The sequence below is a fragment of the Jaculus jaculus genome, unplaced genomic scaffold (genome assembly GCF_020740685.1).
Source record: "Jaculus jaculus isolate mJacJac1 unplaced genomic scaffold, mJacJac1.mat.Y.cur u25, whole genome shotgun sequence".
NCBI lineage: Eukaryota > Metazoa > Chordata > Mammalia > Rodentia > Dipodidae > Jaculus > Jaculus jaculus.
The window spans coordinates 3,871,799-3,892,338 of record NW_025423515.1 but is presented as its reverse complement, the minus strand read 5'-3'; the positions used below and the strand labels follow the sequence as shown (position 1 = coordinate 3,892,338).

The 20,540-nt window shown below is 39.8% G+C and overlaps 1 protein-coding gene across 3 annotated transcripts in view; it reads right to left on the bottom strand.

The window, feature by feature from the left end:
- The window catches only part of LOC101609365 (zinc finger protein 850-like), a 73,910-nt gene that overhangs the window by 10,752 nt on the left and 42,618 nt on the right, over positions 1-20,540 (bottom strand). The window contains exon 2 of one of the 3 annotated variants that reach the window (XM_045141417.1): positions 260-401. In XM_045141417.1, the coding sequence (XP_044997352.1) occupies positions 260-401 (142 nt within the window). Of the gene's footprint in view, positions 1-259; positions 402-20,540 lie in introns of those variants that run through there. The other 2 variants (XM_045141418.1, XM_045141419.1) reach the window with 2 other exon arrangements.

The window sequence follows — 20,540 nt, the reverse complement described above, 5'->3', positions numbered from 1 at the left end:
TACAGTGAGACCCTACCTCGAAAAATCAAAAACAAAAAAAAAGCTACAATAATTTTTAGTTGTCCCCCATACAAGTAATAGTTGATGTGATAGACTCTGATCACTATATATGTGGGTAATATAAAGCCACTTTGTTCTGTATAACATGTTCCACTAAGTATGTCATCTTAAGAGTACAATATCAAAATAATACTAAACATTAGTGATGATCACTATACTTTTCCACCAAAAAGAAAAGAATTGCCATTCAGAGACTCACGGGAGTTTAGCTCACCCAAGAACATCAGGCTGCTGTAGTTCTCCAGCATCACATCTCTGTAGAGGTTTCGCTGAACAGCATCCAGGTGCTGCCACTCTTGCCAGGTGAAGTCCACAGCGACGTCTTCAAATGACACCAACTCCTACAATGACATATTTCTCTATTTAACCCAGGAATACAAAGTAGGGACTAGAAAATTGGACTTCATTCTTCTATATGTATCTTGGCAGGGACTTATTCAATAAGCACAAAGTTTATATGCTATATCATGGAATAAAAGATTCAAGACTAATATAAAATTGTGGTACACTGCCGTCCCAGAAGATGCAAGGTGATGGGCTCAATTCCTAATACTAATAGAGGAATAGAAGGTCTTAATAAAGTTGTGGATTATGACTCCATATGGAGTCTGATCATCAATGTTAGCATCATAATATAGCAAACTTGACTGATTTTGAACAAACAATAACCAAATATTAATTCACAATCAAATATATTATAAACAAACATGTTTTGGCCACAAACTTTGATGATGATGATGCATCAGTCAAGTTCACTGTAGCTTATATCGAGAACCCATACAAGCATATTGTACTGTGCATGCCACTATACCATGCAACTCCAATCCAATGAACACACACACTCTGAAACATCTTGGCTCAAATGTATGTTACACATGTCATTGCTAATAAAGTAGGAATTTCTTCTCTTCTCTTGAACCATATAGTCTGTTAACAGATAAATGATATTTACAATCTAGTGCTTTCCTAGCTACCAATATATATGGTAAAATAGAGGTTGATTAGAAGTACCTTATGGGCATAATTATTGTTGCATCCAGAAGCAATACACTGTTATTAGAAAAATGTCAATGCCGGGGTGGGTTGTCTTCCAGTGAGCATTAACCATAAAGTCCACTGATACCACATAATATTTCAGGAATTGCTAAGACCTTGTAAAACCCTATTGCTAAATATTCCACATGAGATGCAGGACACTCAGGAATCAAGCTATCAATATACTAGAAAGAGCTAAGAAACCTGTCGAGGGATAAAAATAATCAATTGTGTTAAGCTGTAGTGAAGGACAGAAGTTTTACAGATGATCAACCAAGTCAAATGTACTAACTGGTACAATACTGCTATGCCTGTTAAGAGGGAAGCCAACTGCTCTCTGACTTGGCTCGAGGCCTGCTCCATAAGAGGGAATTTCTGTCAGGTATGGAATAAAGTCTACAGCTGGGGAGATGTTGCTATTGGTTTCCCATCACTGGGAGAAAACAGTCAACCAAGAACAGCTTGTGGGGGGAAAAAAAAAGTTTATTTTGGCTTACAGACTCAAGGGGAAGCTCCAAGATGGCAGGAGAAAATGACATAGTGTGCAGAGGATGGAAATCACCTCCTGGAAAACATCAGATGGAAAACAACAAGAGGCGAGTCTGCCAAACACTGGCAAGGGGAAGGTTGCTAAAAGAATACAGTGCCAGTGCCTCCAGAAGACTTCAATTATCAAATTGCCATGAGGTTGGGAAATAAGAATTCATAACACCTATGTTTATGGGGTACACTTGAAGCAAACCACCATGGCAGGTCATAGTCTTACAGAACTACTTCTCTTGTATTGTTAATTTGATAAATTTTGCCCACAAAAATTTCCTGTCAATATGGTCATGCTCATATATTAATGATATTCTCACTTTTGGCTAAGGAAGACTGCTTTTCCAGATGATGATTACCATTGGGTTGATTGAAAACACACCAAGCTAAATATGGACAGTGCTAAATGAGACATCACATACTCCAAGGCTCAAGGACCATTGTGGAAGTGAAGAATGAGGAATTGTGAGAACCTGGAATGGTGGTACATGCCTTTAATCCCAACACTAGAGAGAATTGTCATGAGTTTCATGGCAACGTGAGACGACACAGTGAATTCTAGGTGAGCTTGGGCTAGACTGAGACCTTATTCCTAAATCCAAAAAAATTTTTTCGTAAATGTAAGTGACAAAATTTCAGAAACAAAATGCCCTTGACATTAATGACCTTACAGTGCCTGATGGTATCTACACAAAACATGCAGTAAGTGGGAGATAAATGACATCAAAATAGAAGAGAGACTAACTGGAAAAAAAGGAGGGAATCAATTTAAATTGATTTTGGAGGAAGAAAACAGAGGGTGGTGGGAGAGGATTTTTATGGTAAACTTGACATATTTGGGGCAGTTACAAATAAAGATGATTTTAAAAGATAGTATTTTCACCATTACTACTCAGCATTTAAGATTTTCATACTTTGTGGAGTATATGCTTTTATAATATGTCCCTATGATTTTTTGAATTTCTCTGTAATCTGTTGTGATGTTACCTTGTTCATCACTGATTTTATTAATTTTTGTCTCTTCTCTCTTTCTTTTGGTCAGATTTGCTAAGGGTTTATCAATCTTGTTTATCCTCTTTCTTTCATTAATTCTTTGGATTTTTTTTTCTATTTCATTAATTTCTGCCCTAATCTTTATTATTTCTTCCTGTCTACTGATTTTTGGTATGCCTTGTTCTCCTTTTTCCAAGGCTTTTAGGTGAAGCATTAGGTCGTTTACCTGTGACCTTTCTAATTTCTTAATATAGGCACTTAAGGCTATAAATTTACCTCTTAGAACTGCCTTCATTATGTCCCAGAGATTTTGATATGTTGTGTTCTCATCATCATTTGACTCTATGAATTTTTTGATTTCCTTCTTGATTTCTTCATTGACCCATTCATCATTTAGTAGTGTATTGTTTACTTTCCATGATTTTGTGTATCCTCTATGGCCTTTCTTGCTACTGATTTGTAGTTTAATTCCATTGTGGTCAGAAAGAATGCAAGGACTTATTTCAATTTTCCTGAATTTGTTAAGATTTGCTTTGTGTCCTAATATATGGTCTATTTTAGAGAATGTTCCATGTGCTGCTGAAAAGAATGTATATTCTGCAGAATTTGGATGAAATGTCCTGTATATATCTGTTAAGTCCATTCCTTCTGTGACCTCATTTACTCCAGATGCCTCTTTGTTTATTTTTTCCCGGGATGATCTGTCAATTGATGAGAGTGGGGTGTTAAAGTCACCCACTACCAATGTGTTTGGTGTTATCTGTGACCTTAGCTCTAATAGTGTTTGTTTGATGAATTTTGGAGCCCCCATGTTAGGTGCATATATGTTTAGGATTGTAATGTCCTCCTGTTGGAGTGTGCCCTTAATCAATATAAAGTGACCTTCCTTATCTTTCTTGACTAACGTTGGACTGAAGTCTACCTTGTCAGATATTAGGATAGCAACCCCTGCGTGTTTTCTAGGCCCATTTGCTTGAAACACCATCTTCCAACCTTTCACCCTAAGATAATGTCTATCCTTTGTAGAAAGGTGAGTTGCTTGGATAGAACAAATTGTAGGATCCTACTTTTTAACCCAGTCTATGAATCTATGTCTTTTCGTTGGGGCATTGAGGCCGTTGATATTAAGAGATTTTATTGAAAGGTGTGTATTTATATTTGCCTTTTTTTGTGTGTGTGTGTGTGGTTCCGGTTCTACCTGTGCTCTTTTAACAAGTATTTGAGTATTGCTTGTTTTTTCTAGGTTCCTTATATGTGTGGTTTTCCTTTTCTTCAGCCTGGAGGATTCTATCAAGTATTTTCTGTAGAGCTGGTTTTGTCTTCAAATACTCCTTTAACCTGCTTTTGTCATGAAATGTCCTTATTTCTCCGTCTATTTGAATGGATAACTTTGCAGGATAAAGTAACCTTGGTTGACAGTTGTTATCTTTCAGAACTTGGAATATATCACTCCAAGCCCTTCTGGCTTTAAAACTTTGTGTTGAATAATCTGCTGTAATCCTGATGGGCTTACTTTTGTAGGTAACTTGATTTTTCTCTCTAACTGCTTTCAATATTTTTTCTTTGCTGTGTGTTTGGATGTTTGATTATAATATGGCGAGGAGAGGTTCTTTCTAGGTTTTGTCTGGCTGGGGTTCTAAAGGCTTCCTGTATCTGTATTGGCACCTCTTTCCCAATTTGGGGGACATTTTCTTCTATGATTTTGTTGAAGACACCTACTACGCCTTTGTAGTGGAATTCTCCTTCTACTATGCCCTAAATTCTAATATTTGATCTTTTCATAGTGTCCCAAATATCTTGAAATTCCCACTCATACTTTTCTATAAGTTTGTCTTTCTCTTTGTTGGCCTGTATTAGATCTGCCACCTGGTCTTCTAGCTTAGATATTCTATCCTCTCCTTCATCCATTCTACTGGTGAGATTTTCTACAGAGTTTTTTAGTTCATTGACTGTGTTCTTCATTGCTAGTAATTCTGACTGCTTTTTCTTTATTATTTCTATTTCCTTATTTATGTCTTGTATTCCCTTCTTTATTTCATGAAATTGGTGTCCTGCATCTTCTTTGATTCCTTTGATTTCCTCTTTAATTTCTTCTTTGACTCCTTTGATTTGTTCTCTGACTTCTTTGAACATATTTACCATCATTCTTTTGAAATCTTTCTCAGGCATTTCCTCTAACTCGTTCTCACTGGAGGTCATTTCTGATGCATTAATACTTTTAGGTGGATTTATATCGTCTTGCTTTTTAGTGTTTCTTGTGTTATAATGTATATATTTTTGCATCTTGGATTAAGTTAATGCTTGGATTTTCTAGCTAGCTGGGTATACATAGCTGTATCAATTGGCTTGATGTTATATATTTTCAGGGTAGGAGCTTAAGGTGGTAGATGTGGCTCTTAAGACTCTGAGAGTATCTACAAAGGTGCTTCTAGGGGCTGAGTTTCCCTGCTATGGGGGTATTCAAGTAGGCAGAGTGGAATAAAATACAGGTAGATTGTAAAATTTAACTAAACACTGTACCCATTCAGTCAAAAACAGCCCCAAGTATGTATGCCAGAGTACTTATTATAACAACCAGATCCTCTATCAACATAGAGGTTAAGATTTCTGGTCTGTTGAGGGATCCAAGTCAGCTTGTGACCAAGAGAGACCCTTCCCTGGTGCAAACCCAGTTACCTTGGATGCGTTTGGTCTCAGTCAAGTTGCTGCCTGGGTTGTCGGGCTGCTGTTGTGATTTCTGGAGCAGGGCACTGGCTTTTCCTGCAGGGCAAGCCAAGCCTGGCAACTGTGGCCCTGCAGATCAGCTCCCCCACTGGGTCTGTCAGCAGCTGAAGCTTCTGCTGCTGGGTCGGTTGTTGTTGCCGCTCCTGGGTATGCTGCTGCTTGGGCCACTGTTACCGGTGCTGGAGCCGCCAATGTTGCTGCCAAACTCTGCTCCTGCTTGGGTCCCGCTGTCAGCTCAGGTTGGTGTGGCCGTGTCCCGGGACTGCTGCTCTGTTTGCCGGAGCTGGGCTCAGGTGGTGGGGGAGGGGAGGGAGCTGCAGCTGCTCCGGTTCTCTCACTGTTCCACGTGTTCTTCTACCTCGCGGTCTGCTCCTCCGTTGCTCACTGCTGCTCTCTCTTCACGTTTCCTGAGTTGCGGAGAGTGCGGTGTGAGTGGAAAATCCCTGCACCTAGCTTTTCTTGCGGGTGGAGCCGAGCTTGGCAGCTTTCCAGTGCGCCGGGCCGTGGTGGTTGGCGGAGCTGCCGGAGCCGCTTTTCCTGCCTGTGCAGGCTCTGGATGCTCTGGATCTCTCCTACTTCTCTGCTGCTGCTTCAATTTCCTATACACCTCACTTTTTAGTAAAAGTGTGTATGTTGCTGAGTTTTTCTTGGTCTTTCTCCCCCAGGCTGCTTTGGCGTGGTACCTACGCCACCATCTTAACCGGAAGACTACTCAGCATTTAAATATCAAGTATTACGTAGTTGGATAGTATGGTGAGATAATGAAATTCATCTACCAGTATAGTGTGTTCTTTAATAAATGACATTTCACATGACTCCAGGTTATACACAGTAGGCAATCTTTTGACCAATCCTTCAGTAAACTGTTGCCAAATATTGTAATTGGGCAATCTCCATTATTGAACATAGCATCTCTGAACAATTAGCCTGTCTTGATAAACACAACATGATCTGCATATACATACATACATATATAAATAAGTAAAAAAAAAAAAATTAAGCCAGACATGGTGGCATATGCCTTTAATCCCAGCACTTCAGAGGCACAGGTAGGAGGATTGCCATAAGTTTGAGGCGACCTCAATCACCCATCCCAATTATCATATTTGTGGAATAACCCAGACCACCTATTCCCATTTTCACTTTCCTGGAATAGCCCAAACCACCTGTCTGATTATTACTTCCCTAAAGTGGTCCAAGCCCTGAGGCAAGGTGTGCCACCCAGCAAACAAAGAATTGCAGTGCCATATCCCTCCTCCCCACAAATATCTCCTAGGCTTTTTGACTTGCATTGTCAGAGCTCTTCTTAGAATGCCTTGAATAAAGTCTGTTCATGTCTTCCCTGTTTTTTGTTTTTGTTTTCTGAGATAGTTTCAACTCTAGCCCAGGCTGACCTGGAATTCACACTATGTAGTCTCAAACTATCCATTTCTGGTTTGGAAGTGCAACTGAGCCTACATCTTGACTCTTTTCACAGTTTTAACTTAAGAAAGCATTGAGGGTGGAAATCCAGAAGGAAGGAGAAAATGGGGGGGTTGTCTCTGAGCCCATCTGATTCTAGTGTCCTACACCTAGTGTTAACCAAGGGGGGTATCAATGAGCAAAAGCTCCAAACAATGGCTGTACATTGATTTTTATTGTCTTACATATAGGCCAGAGAAAGACTACACAGTAAATTCCAAGACAGCCTGCACTAGAGTGAGACCCTACCTCAATTTAAATAAATACAAAAAAAAGCAACCACCTTAAACAAGGATGTTTCATTCCAAAGTTGTAGGGATGATTCAAAATACACAAATAAATAAAGATATCTCACCACATAAACAGAAAATCACATGTGTATTCCATTAGATGTAGAAAATGCATTTGATAAAATACAACATTTTTAAATGATTAAAACACTGAAGGAAACAATTGAAGGCTGGAGAGATGGCTTAGCAGTTAAGGTGCTTGCCTGCAAAGCCACAGGACCCAGGTTCAATTCCCCAGGACCCACGTAAGCTACATGCACAATGAGGCACATGCATCTGGAGTTCGTCTGTAGTGGCTGGAGGACCCCGTGTGCCCATCTTCCTGGACCCCCTCTCCCTATGCTATGCTATATTAGCAAAAGTATTTTACAAATTCAATAAAAATTTCAGAACTGTTCTTCACAGAGAAAAAAATACCAAAATTCATAGGAAAAACCAGAAGGCCTTGAATAACCAAAAATATCAACAACACAAGTTATCTAGAGGTATCACCATAAGCTTATTTGAAGATAGGCAACAAAGCCATAGTAAGAAAAAGAGCATGAAACTACCATAAAAAAGACACACAAATCAACAGAAGACCCATCCCTAAATTCAAACAACTACAGCTACCTAACAAAGGTGCAAAAATACACAATAGAGAAAAGACAGCATTTTCAATGAACAGTAGTAGGTAATTGGAAAACCACATGTAGAAAAATAAATTAGTTCCACCTCATAAAAATGGCAAATTGACAACTATAAATGGATTAAAGACCTGAACTACTAAAACAACTGGAAGAAAAAGCAAGGAGAGCACTCCATGATATAGATGTGGGGAAGGAATTCCTGAACAAGACCCCAGTAACACAGGAAATGTGATAAAATCTCAAACACTGGACCTCATAAAACTTAATAGCTACTGTGCAAACAATCAATAGAGTCAATAATTTTCCCACAAAAATGGAAGAAAATCTTTATCAGCTACATATCTGACATGTCTAATATCTAGTAGATACAAAGAACTTAAAAAACTAAACAGTAAAAAAATCAAACAACACAATCAATAAACAGGGTAGAGAACTGAACACAGGATTCTGAAAGAAAGAAATAAAAATGACCATTAGACATTTAAAGAGATGTTCAAGATCTTTAGCCACCAGAGAAAATGAAATCAAGATAATTTTGAGAGTTAAACTTACTTGTCAGGATGGCATTCATCAAAAAAAAAAAAAAAAATCAAATGACAACAAATGCTGGTTAGGCTGCAATCTTACCCATTACATAGTTACAAAATTATAAAAACAGATGGACTTCCAGGTAAGACGGCAGCATAGGAGCCATGCCAAGCAAGACTAGGGAGGAATTTAAGCAAAGCCCCAGCAAAATACACTCTTCTTTTGAAAAGTGAACGACTATTGGTTATTCTTAGAACAGCAGGGAAGCCAGAGAGATCAAGAACCAACAGAAAGGAGGAAAGTGGCCAGAGTCCTACTGAGGTGCTCCAAGAGCATGATACGTGCTCCATGCACACCCCACCCAGCACTGCCTCACCAGAACTGCCAAGCAGCAACAGCAGCAGAGACCAAACAAGCAACTTTTCAACTTCATCAGCCTTCTTGCAAAGTTAAGAAATCTGAATGAAAGACAGCTGAGATCACCTAAAGAGCTACTAAAACTGTGAGCAGCTCCACAAGACTGAACTCTCCTGTCCCCCATCGTGAGAACCTCACACCTCCAGCATTCACCAACCAGGGGCACCACAGCCAGCACAGCTAATCAGAACTCCAACTCCACAGCACAATAAGGGATCAAGGTGGGCACTCAGCATTGGTGACATTGGAAGCCACCCGAAAAGGTAATGAGGGCAACTGACAAACAACAGATCTGCAAATATAGACCTGCATTAGAAGAGATAATGTTGCTTTCGTTCTCGGGGCATGTTATTGGTTATATATTCTTGGTTGGCTTTACCATTTTCAAATAACCTGTACTTGGGGGTTAAATAATGTTGCCTTTGAGACTTTCATATTTATAGGGCCTTTGTCTTTGGCTACTGTCAATATTTGGAGAAGGGTCTAATCCAGATCCAGTTTGACCTGTAACCTAATTCAGATCAGAAATCTCTACCTCCCAACTGACAAGATTGAGGGTGTAGAACAACACACACCCTTAGGGATTTTGGCTTCATAAGACTATCTGTTTTAATGCCCACAAGTGCATACTGATATGCTACTTGGTTGAAGTTTAGAATTTGCCAGTGAATTATTCCACCCAGTCCACTAGAATACATGCTTAGCAAGCAAACTCAAAAACTAGGATTACTTCTGTGGCTTGATTGTGGCGCAAGAGCTACACAGGGCACCTTGAACTCATATCCTGAGGGTATATAGAGGTGGAGTGTCGTGTCTGGGAACACTGCACATAAGTGGAAAACCCAAGTATCAAATCAATATGGGATGCAAAAGTCACTACAATATAACACAAGAAACTCAAAGCATCAAGACAATACAGTCCCACCAAAAACTACAAATCCTTCCGAAATGATCACCAATGAGACTGTTTTAGATGAAATACCTGAAAAAGATTAAGAAAATGATGGTATCTATGCTCAAAGAAATCAGAGAAGAAATGAATGGAATCAAAGAAGAAAACAAACTTCTGAAAGACAACACAGGAAACCAGTTTAATGACATAAAGAGGTCATTACAAGACATGGGTAAGGAAATAGAAATACTGAAGAACCACCAGGTTGAAATCCTAGCTCTGAAGAATACGTATAGTCAGTGAAATAAAAAACTATGGAAAGTATCACCACTAGAATTGATGGAGGCGAGAACAGAATATCTAAACTACAAGACCATGTGGCAGACCTAATACAGTCCAATAAAGAGAAAGACAAACTAATAGCAAGGTATGAATGGGAATTTCAAAACATCTGGGACACTATGAAAGGATCAAACATAAGAATTCAGGGTATAATAGGAGAAGAATTTTAATCCAGAGGCTTAGTAAGTGTTTTCAACAAAATCATAGAAGAAAAATTTCCCCAAATTGGTAAAGAAATGCCAATGCAAATATAAGAAGCTTTTAGAACACCAAACAGACAAAACCTGAAAAGAACCTCTCCTTGCCATGTTATAATAAACTGCAAAACACACAAACCAAAGAAAATATATTAAAAGCAGTTAAGAGTGAAAAAACAAATGTCTTACAAAGGCAAGCCCGTCAGAATAACTGCAGACTACTCAACACAAACTTTAAAAGCCAGAAGGGCTTGGACTGATGTATTCCAACTTCTGAAAGAAAACAACTGTTAATCAAGACTACTTGATCCTGCAAAGCTATGTATCCAAATTGATGGAAAAATAAGGACACTCCACAATAGAAACAGGCTAAAAGTATTTATGACAACTAAACCAGCTCTATAGAAAATACTTGAAGGAAGTCTAGCACAGGCTAGCAGACTGGATGAGAAGGCAGGATCCTGTCATTTGTTGCCTCCAGGAAACTGATCTCTCAAGAAAAGATAGCCACTGCCTTAGGGTGAAAAGATGGAAAATAGTATTTCAAGCAAATGGTCCTAGGAAACAAGCAGGGATTGCAATCCTAATATCTAACAGGATAAACTTCAAACCAACATTAGTAAGGAAAGATAAAGAAGGTCATTTTATAATGATTAAAGGAACACTTCAACAGGACGACATTACAATCCTAAACATATATTCAGCTAACATGGGGGCTCCCAGTTTCATCGAACAAAAACTATTAATTAGAATTAAGGTCACAAATAACGTCAAACACAATTGAGGTGGGAGACCTTAATACCCCACTTTCATCAATTGACAGGTCATATCACCAAAAAGTAAACAGAGAGACACTTGAATTAAATGATGCCATGGAACAAATGGACCTAACAGATACCTATAGAAAACTTCATCCAAATGCTACAGAATATACATTTTTTTTCTCAGCAGTACATGGAACATTCTCTGTATATATTAGGACACAAAGCAAATCTCCAAAAATATAAGAAAATTGAAATAATCCCTTGTACTTTATCTGTCCACAATGGGATTAAACTGCAAACTAGCAACAAGAAAATTACAATCCAAGAAGTTATAAAAGTCTTCCAAATAAAAAAAATAAAAATAAAAATAAGCCCAGGCATAGATAGATTCATTCACTGATGAATTTTACTGCACCTTCATGAAAGAATTAACACCACTACTTCTCAAACATTTCCATAAAATAGAAAAGGAAAACATTCTACTGAACTCCTTCTATCAAGCTAGTATCACCCTCATACCAAAACCAAAGACAGAATAAAAATAAAGAAAATTACAGATTGATCTCACTCATGAACAGACATACTAAAATTTAGAACAAATTGTTGGCAAACAAAATACAAGAATAAAACAAAAGTTTATTCACCGCAACCAAGTTGGCTTTATCCCAGGGATGCAGGGATGGTTCAACATATGCAAATTGATAAATTTAATACATCATATAAATGGCCTGAGGACAAAAATCACATGATTATCTGAATAGATGCAAAAGAGGCATCCAACAAAATCCAACATCCTTTCATGGTAAAAAGTATTACAGAAACTTTGAAGGAACATATCTCAGCATAATAAAAGTGATTCATGACAAGCCTACAGGCAACATAATAATAAATGGAGAAAAACTGAAGTCTTTCCATTACAAAATTAAGGAACAATTAAATTATAATTAAAATTAAGGAAAAATTAAGGGTGTCCATTCTCCCCACTTTTATTTAGTATAGTGCTGGAAGTCTTAGCCATAGCTATATGGCAAGAGACACTCATAAGAGGGATAAAAATTAGAAAGGAAGAGATCAAATTGTCACTATTTGCAGATATGACTGTATACATAAAAGACCCTAAAAAGTGTACCAGTAACATAGCAGGATACAAAAAAATACACAAAAATCAGTAGCTTCCCTATAACCTAAAAACAAACACTTAAGAGAATGAAATCAGGGAATCTCTCCATTCACAATTGCCTCATAAATAAATAAACGAATAAATAAAGTACCTTGGAATAAACCTAACAAAGAAAGTGAAGGATCTCTACAATGAGAACTTTAAAACACTCAAACATGAAATTGCAGAAGACACAAGGAAATGGAAAGACATCCTATGTTCATGGATTGGAAGAATTAATATTGTAAAAATACCAATCTTTTTTTTTTTTTTTCTTTTTGAGCTGGGACTCACTCTAACCCAGGCTGACCTAGAAGTCAGTATGTAATGTCAAGGCAGCATGAACTCATGATGAATCATCCTACTTTCTGCCTCCCAAGTGCTGGTATTAAAAGTGCGAGTAAAAAAAATAAATAAATAAAAAATAAAAAATAAATCCATATTACCAAAAGCAATCTACACATATAATGCAACCTCCATTAAAATTCCAATGGCATTCTTTGCAGGAATAGGAAAAAACAAAACAAAACCAAAAAAACAATGCTAATATTCATTTGGAAGCACAAAAAAACCTTTAATAGCCAAAATGACTTTGAGCAACAAAAATAAGGCTAGTGGTATCACCATACCTGCTTTTAAGCTATAGTACAAAGCCATAATAACAAAAACAGCATGGGATTAGCACAAAGACAGACATGTAGATCAATGGCACAGAATAGAGGTTCCAGATGTTAATCCAGGCAGCTACAGCCATCTGAATTCTTCTTTTTTTCCCTCAATTTTTATTAACATTTTCCATGATTATAAAAAATATCCCATGGTAATACCTTCCCTCCCCCTGCTTTCCCCTTTGAAATTCCATTCTCCATCATATTACCTCCCCATCTCAATCAGTCTCTCTCTTATTTTGATGTTATGATCTTTGCCTCCTCCTATAATGGTCTTGTGTAGGTAGTGTAAGGCACTATGAGGTCATGGATATCCAGGCCATTTTATGTCTGGAGGGAGCATGTTGTAAGGAGTCCTACACTTCCTTTGGCTCTTACATTCTTTCCGCCAACTCTTCTGCATTAGACCCTGAGCCTTGGAAGGTGTGATCGAGATGTTACTCAGTATTCTAGTCACTTCTTTCCAGCATTATGGCACCTTCTGAGTCATCCCAAGGTCACTGCCATCTGAAAAGAGAAGATTCTATACCCAAAGTGAGAGTAGCACTAATATAAGAGTATAAATATTAAGAGAAGTGCTTACTGGGCAGTTTGATAAGCAAAGTATATACATTTTTCTAGACATCAGCAGATGTTATGCCCCTAGGGCTCATGACTACCCCTGTTTTAAGTTTTCAGTATCAGGGAGGTACACCCCCCCCCCATGGAGCAGGCCTCCAGTCCAAATGGAGGGCAGTTCGTTTCCACCATTACAGACATGCCAGTATTGCACCCATTCAGCCATCTGATATCTGACAAAAATGCCAAAAATATTCATTGGAGAAAAGACAGCCTCTTCAACAAGTGGGACAGGGAAAACTAGATATCTATATGTAGAAAGATGAAAATAGATCCTTATTGGGAGCTATGAACCAAACCTTGGCCATGTTAACAGAAACTGCCATACAGCAAGTTAAGTTTTTACTTCCTCACCTAATGCTCAACTACCAGAAACAAAGACTACCATATAGCAAGTTAACTTCCTACTTCCTCACCTAATATTCAACTACCAGAAACAATGGGATCTGACACCTGGCTAAACACTCCCCCATCCTGCCAGTAGCTGATGAAGAAACAAAGGCACTGCAGTTTAACCAGTAACTCTGTGGTCTTTGGCCTAACTACGTCCCCTTCCCCCTACAACTCCTTGCCCTGACCACGTCCCCTTCCCCCTACTACTCTATATAAACCTACACGTAAGAATAAACTCTCGAGGCCTTGACAAACATCTAGCATGGTCTCGTTCTTGTGTCTGTTTGCCTTTTTTCACCCAGGTTAGCTTCTCCTCCAGTCCTTGTTCAACTCTCCGCTGGCTGAGGCAGATCCTTGTCTTTCTCCATTCACAAGAATCAAATCCAAGTGGATTAGGGACCTTATTATCAGAACTGAAAATCTAAAATTGGTAGAGGAAAAGGTAGGGGAAACCCTGCAACGTATTGGCATAGATAATGACTTTCTGAATATATCTCCAATTGCTCAGAAAATTAAACCAATAATCAACTACTGGGACCTCATGAAATTACAAAGCTTTTGTACAACAAATGACACTGTGAATAAAGTGAAGAGACAACCTACAGAATGGAAGAAAATATTTGCCAGCTACACATCTCACAAAGGATCAATATCCAGAATATACAAAGAATTCAAAAAACAGAATGAGAAGAAATCAAACAACTTAAATAAAAAATGGGCCATGGGACTACATAGAGAGTTCTCATTGGAAGAAATACAAATAGCATGTAAACATCTAAAAAAAAAAGTGCTCTACATCTTTAGCCATCAGGGAATCGGAAATTAAAACTACCTCGAGATTCAATCTCTCTCCCGTTAGAAAGGCTACCGTCAAGAAAACTAATGAGGACTTCCAGTTAAGATGGTGGTGTAGGTACCGTGCCAAAGCAGCCTAGGGAGGAAAAGCCCCCCCAAAAGAGGCAAAATACACACTTTTACTAAAAAGTGAGGTATACAGGAAACAGCAGCAGAGAAGTAGGAGAGATGCAGAGCATCCAGAGCCACACAGGCTGGCAGAAGGTGCTCCGGCGAGGCGGATCCGCAAGCAAGACCACGGCAGCAGCACGCCAGCCAGCCGCCAGGCTCAGCTGGAGCCACAGGAAAAGACAGACGAGGGATTTTCCACCCACACCGGAGGTCTCTGCAAACTCAAGAAACATGAAGGGAGAACGGCAGTGAACAAGAGAGGAGCAGATCACAAGGGAGAATATGTGGGACAGCGGGTGAACTAGAGCAGCATTGGCTCCCTCCCCACCCTCACTGCCAGTGCCCAGCTGCTGGGAACAGAGCAGCAGTCCAGGGACTCAGCCACGCCTACTTGAAGTGACAGAGCACCAAAGAGGGACCCAATCAAGAGTGCAGATGAGAACAAAATCATCCCAAAAGGTAACTGGGATTACACCAGGTCAGTACCCACCTAATAAACCTGGTATATATGCCTGAACCAGAAGTGCTAATTGCACCTTCCATATCAGGATAAATTATATGTTAAATAGGATGGATGGTTAAATTTGCCATTCTTAATAGCTATTTGGGGCTTGTTATTTGTTGTTTCTTGCATTATAGTGGCTTTGTTTACTCTTCTGTTATACACTAGGGAAGGGTCTCACCTGGTTACAATCTGACTTGGAACCCTCTACAGACCAGAAATCTTAACCATCTTGTTGTCAGATTAAGGGAGCAAGGGAGACACCACACAGCCTGAGGGACAGACAGAGGACTTGGTTGTCATAACACCTACTCTTTGATAAATACCCTGTGCTTGTTTTTCATTGAAGGTGTACATTGTATAGTTAAATTTTAGAATCTGTCTATATTTTGTTCCACTTAGCCTTCTTGAATACTCACATAGCAGGCACACTCAACACCTAGAGTCACCTTTGTAGATACTCTGAGAGTCTTCAGAGCCACACCAAGTGCCTTAAGCTCCTACCCTGAAGATATATAACATCAGATTGATTGATAGATCTCATAATACCCAGCTAACTGAAAAATCTAATTATTAAATAATCCAAGAGGCAAAAATATATACATTATAACACAAGAAACACCAAAAATCAAGACAATATAAATCTACCCAAAACAATTAATGCATCAGAAAAGACTTCCTCCAGTGAGAACGATTTAGAGGAGATGCCTGAGAAAAATTTCAAAAGAATGATTATAAATATGTTCAAAGAACTCAAAGAAGAAATCAAAGGAAGCAAAAACAAAGGACACCAGTTTACTGAAATAAAGAGGTCAATACTAGAAATAAATAAGGAAATAGAAATGATAAAGAAAAACCAGTTAGAATTACTAGCAATAAAGAACACAGTTAATGAATTAAAAATCTCTGTAGAAAATCTCACCAATAGAATGGATGAAGGAGAGGACAGAATATCTAAGCTAGAAGACCAGGTGGCAAATCTAATACAGTCCAGCAAAGAGAAAGTATGAGTGGGAATTTCAAGATATTTGGGACACTATGAAAAGATCAAACATGAGAATTCAGGGCATAGTAGAAGGAGAAGAATTTCACTCAAAAGGTAGAGTTGGCATCCTCAACAAAACCATAGAAGAAAACTTCCCCCAAATTGGAAAAGAGGTACCAATGCAGATATAGGAATCCTTTAGAACCCCAGCCAGACAAAACCTGGTAAGAACCTCTCCTCACCATATTATAATCAAACTACCAAACATACAAACCAAAGAAAAATAATGAAAGCAGTTAGAGAGAAAAATAAAGTTACATACAAAGGCAGGCCAATCAGGATTACAGCAGATTACTCAACGCAAGGTTACTTTATCCTGAAAAGCTATCCATTCAAATAGATGGAGAAATAAGGACTTTCCACAACAAAAGCAGGCTAAATGACTATTTGAAGATGCAACCAGCTCTACAGAAAATACTTAAAAGAATCCTCCATGCTGAAGACAAAGAAAAGCATATATATAAGGAACTGGGGAAAAAAAAAACAAACAATACTCAAATACTAGTTAACACAAGAGAGCAAAGGTGAAACCGGAAGAACTACAAAAAAAAACCAAAAAAACAAAAACGGCAAATATGAATACATACCTTTCAATAATATCTCTTAAAATCAATGGACTCAACGCCCCAACCAAAAGATATACGTTTGCAGACTGGGCAAGATCTTTCAATTTGTTGCCTCCAAGAAACCCACCTTTATACAAAGGACGAACATTATCTTAGGGTGATAGGTTGGAAAACAGTTTTTCAAGCAAATGGGCCTAGAAAACAAGCAGGGGTTGCTATCCTAATATCTGACAAAGTAGACTTCAGTGCAACATTAGTTAAGACAGATAAGGAAGGCCACTTTATATTAATTAAAGTCACCCTCCAAAAGGAGGACATTACAATCCGCTCCATGGGAAGGGAATACATCCCTGATACTGAAAACTTAAAACCGGGGTAGTCATAAGCCCTAGGGGTGTAATGTTTGCTGTTGTCTGGGCAGATGTATATACTATGCTTATCAAACTGCCCAGTAAGCACTTCTCTTAATATTTATACCCTTATATTAATGCTACTCTCACTTTTGGTTGAGAATCTTATCTTTTCAGATGTCAGTGACCCTGCGATAACTTGGAAGGTATCATGGTGATGGAAAGAAATGACCGCAGTGCTCAGTACTGCAATATCTCTATCACACCTTCCAAGGCTCAGGGTCTAATATGGAAGAGGTGGCGGAAAGAATGTAAGAGCCAAAGGAACGGCAGGACTCCACAGAACATGTTCCATCCAGACACAAAATGGCCTGGATATCCATGGCCTCACAGTGCCTGATACTACCTGCATAAGACCATCATAAGAGGAGGAAAAGATCAAGACATCAAAAGTATAAAAGACTGATTGAGATGGGGAAGGGATATGATGGAGAGTGAAGTTTCAAAGGAGCAAGTGGGGGGGGAGGGAAGGTATCATCATGGGGTATATTTTATAATCATGGAAGTTGTTAATAAAAAAAATAAATTTTTTTTAAATAAAGGACAAAATAAATAGTAGAGGGGACTTCTGATTGAAATGGAAGTGTGGGAATCATTCCAAAGCAGCCTTGGGGAGAAAAAGCCAAAAAATAGCAAAATACATGCTTCTACTAAAAAGTGAGCTGTGTAAGAATTTATCAACTGCGACAGAGAAGTAGAAGAGATGCAGAGTGTCTAGAATCCACAGAAGCAGGCAGAAGCGGTTGCAGCAGCAGTGACACCATGTCTGCGGCAGAGAAGTAGAAGAGATGCAGAGTGTCTAGAATCCACAGAAGCAGGCAGACGCAGTTGCAGCAGCAGTGACACCATGTCTGCGGCAGAGAAGTAGAAGAGATGCAGAGTGTCTAGAATCCACAGAAGCAGGCAGAAGCGGTTGCAGCAGCAGTGACACCGTGTCTGCGGCAGAGAAGTAGAAGAGATGCAGAGTGTCTAGAATCCACAGAAGCAGGCAGAAGCGGTTGCAGCAGCAGTGACACCGTGACTGCAGCAGAGAAGTAGAAGAGATGCAGAGTGTCTAGAACCCACAGAAGCAGGCAGACGCGGTTGCAGCCACAGTGACACTGTGTCTGCAGCAGAGAAGTAGAAGAGATGCAGAGTGTCTAGAATCCACAGAAGCAGGCAGAAGTGGTTGTAGCTGCAGTGGCACCATGTCTGCGGCAGAGAAGTAGAAGAGATGCAGAGTGTCTAGAATCCACAGAAGCAGGCAGAAGTGGTTGTAGCTGCAGTGACACCATGTCTGCAGCAGAGAAGTAGAAGAGATGCAGAGTGTCTAGAATCCACAGAAGCAGGCAGAAGCGGTTGCAGCAGCAGTGACACCGTGTCTGCGGCAGAGAAGTAGAAGAGATGCAGAGTGTCTAGAACCCACAGAAGCAGGCAGACGCGGTTGCAGCCACAGTGACACCGTGTCTGCGGCAGAGAAGTAGAAGAGATGCAGAGTGTCTAGAATCCACAGAAGCAGGCAGACGCGGTTGCAGCCACAGTGACACCGTGTCTGCGGCAGAGAAGTAGGAGAGATGCAGAGTGTCTAGAATCCACAGAAGCAGGCAGAAGCGGTTGCAGCTGCAGTGGCACCATGTCTGCATGGCAGCCACAAGGCTGGGAAGAGCCAGGTTAAGGGATTCTCCACTCACACTGGAGCTTCTGGCAAACTCAAGAAATGTGAAGAGAGGACATCAGGAACTAATGAAACAGGATTTGGAGACCAGTGGGAGAACACCAGCCACCATCCATAGCCTCCCCTACCCTGACCTCCAGCACTAGTGTCAGCAAGCATCAGAGACCTAGGGAAGGGAGTCAACCTACAAAGCATCTGGCACAGGCAAACAGAGCAGTGACCCAGCCAGCCTACCTGAGCTCACAGCACAGCAAAAAGAGACCCAAGCAGAAATGCAGCATATTTGAGACCAAAACCATCCCAGAAGGTAACTGGGATTACAACAGGTCAGTACCCACCAAATAAGCCTGGTAAATTTACTTGAGTTGGAAGTGCTAATTGCACCTTCCATGTGAGAGTAAATTATATGTCAAATCTGATGGATGGTCAGATTTGCCATTCTTGAATAAACTGTATTTTGGGCTTGTCATTTGTTGCTTCCTGACTTATAGTGCCTTTCTTTGCCCTTCTGTTGTGCCTTAGGAATCCAAACACCTTCCCCTTAGGTGGGTCTCAGAGGTTGTTTTCTGGAAGGATCAGCTAAAGAAGAAAGTCCTTCTTCCAGTGTAGGCGCTTCCAGAATGAGCAGCCCTCCACAACATGGGATAGATATATGTAAGACAGTGTACTGTTCACCTGAGCTTTAAGTTGACTGATACAATGAATCCCCAGGGATTGGAATTACCTTAGAAATCTCATGCCGGGCAAGGAAAAACCTAGGATCCTAGTGCTTAACTCACTGAAAAAGATCTCACAATTCAGTCAAATTTTTGGATCACCTTGCACAAGTAACTGAGTTAAGACAGTAATGGATAAATGAACAGAACCACATTGATTATGACACATTAATTATGAATAACACTTATTATTTCAATACAAACCTTAGGTCGGGGGCTGGAGAGATGGCTTAGTGGTTAAGCACTTGCCTATGAAGCCTAAGGACCCCGGTTCAAGGCTCGGTTCCCCAGGTCCCACGTTAGCCAGATGCACAAGGGGGCGCACGCATCTGGAGTTCGTTTGCAGAGGCTGGAAGCCCTGGCGCGCCCATTCTCTCCCTCCCTCTATCTGTCTTTCTCTCTGTGTCTGTCGCTCTCAAATAAATAAATAAAATATTTAAAAAAAAAAAAAACCTTAGGTCGGGACCCCAAAAGTGAACTTTGAGCTTGGGAGTGACTAATCTCAAAATTTGATTTTTCTCCAATGTGGTCATATTTATTTTCATTAATTGAAAAATGTAAAAGACTTCCAAGTAAGATGGTGGCATAGCAGCCACACCAAAGCAGACTAAGGAGGGAAATAAACAGAAAACCAGCAAAATACACTCTTCTCCCAAAAATCAACCACAACAGAGAAGCAGTAGTGACTAAGATCTTTCAGAAAGGAAGAAACCAGCAAGAATCTCTCTGAGGATCTCGAGGCCCCAGTTTACATGCCCATCCACCTAGCTGGAACATAGTTGCAGGAGCAGAAACCAGGTGACAGGATTTTCTAATCATACCAGCCACCTCACAAAGTCAAGAAACCTGAAGGAGAAGACAGCAGAGACAAACTGAGCAGCTGCTGAAGGAGAACAAAAGCGGGAACAACAGCAGCCCCAACACAACTCCAGGCATCTTGAACAGCCTCCCATCACCCATCCATCAGAGAA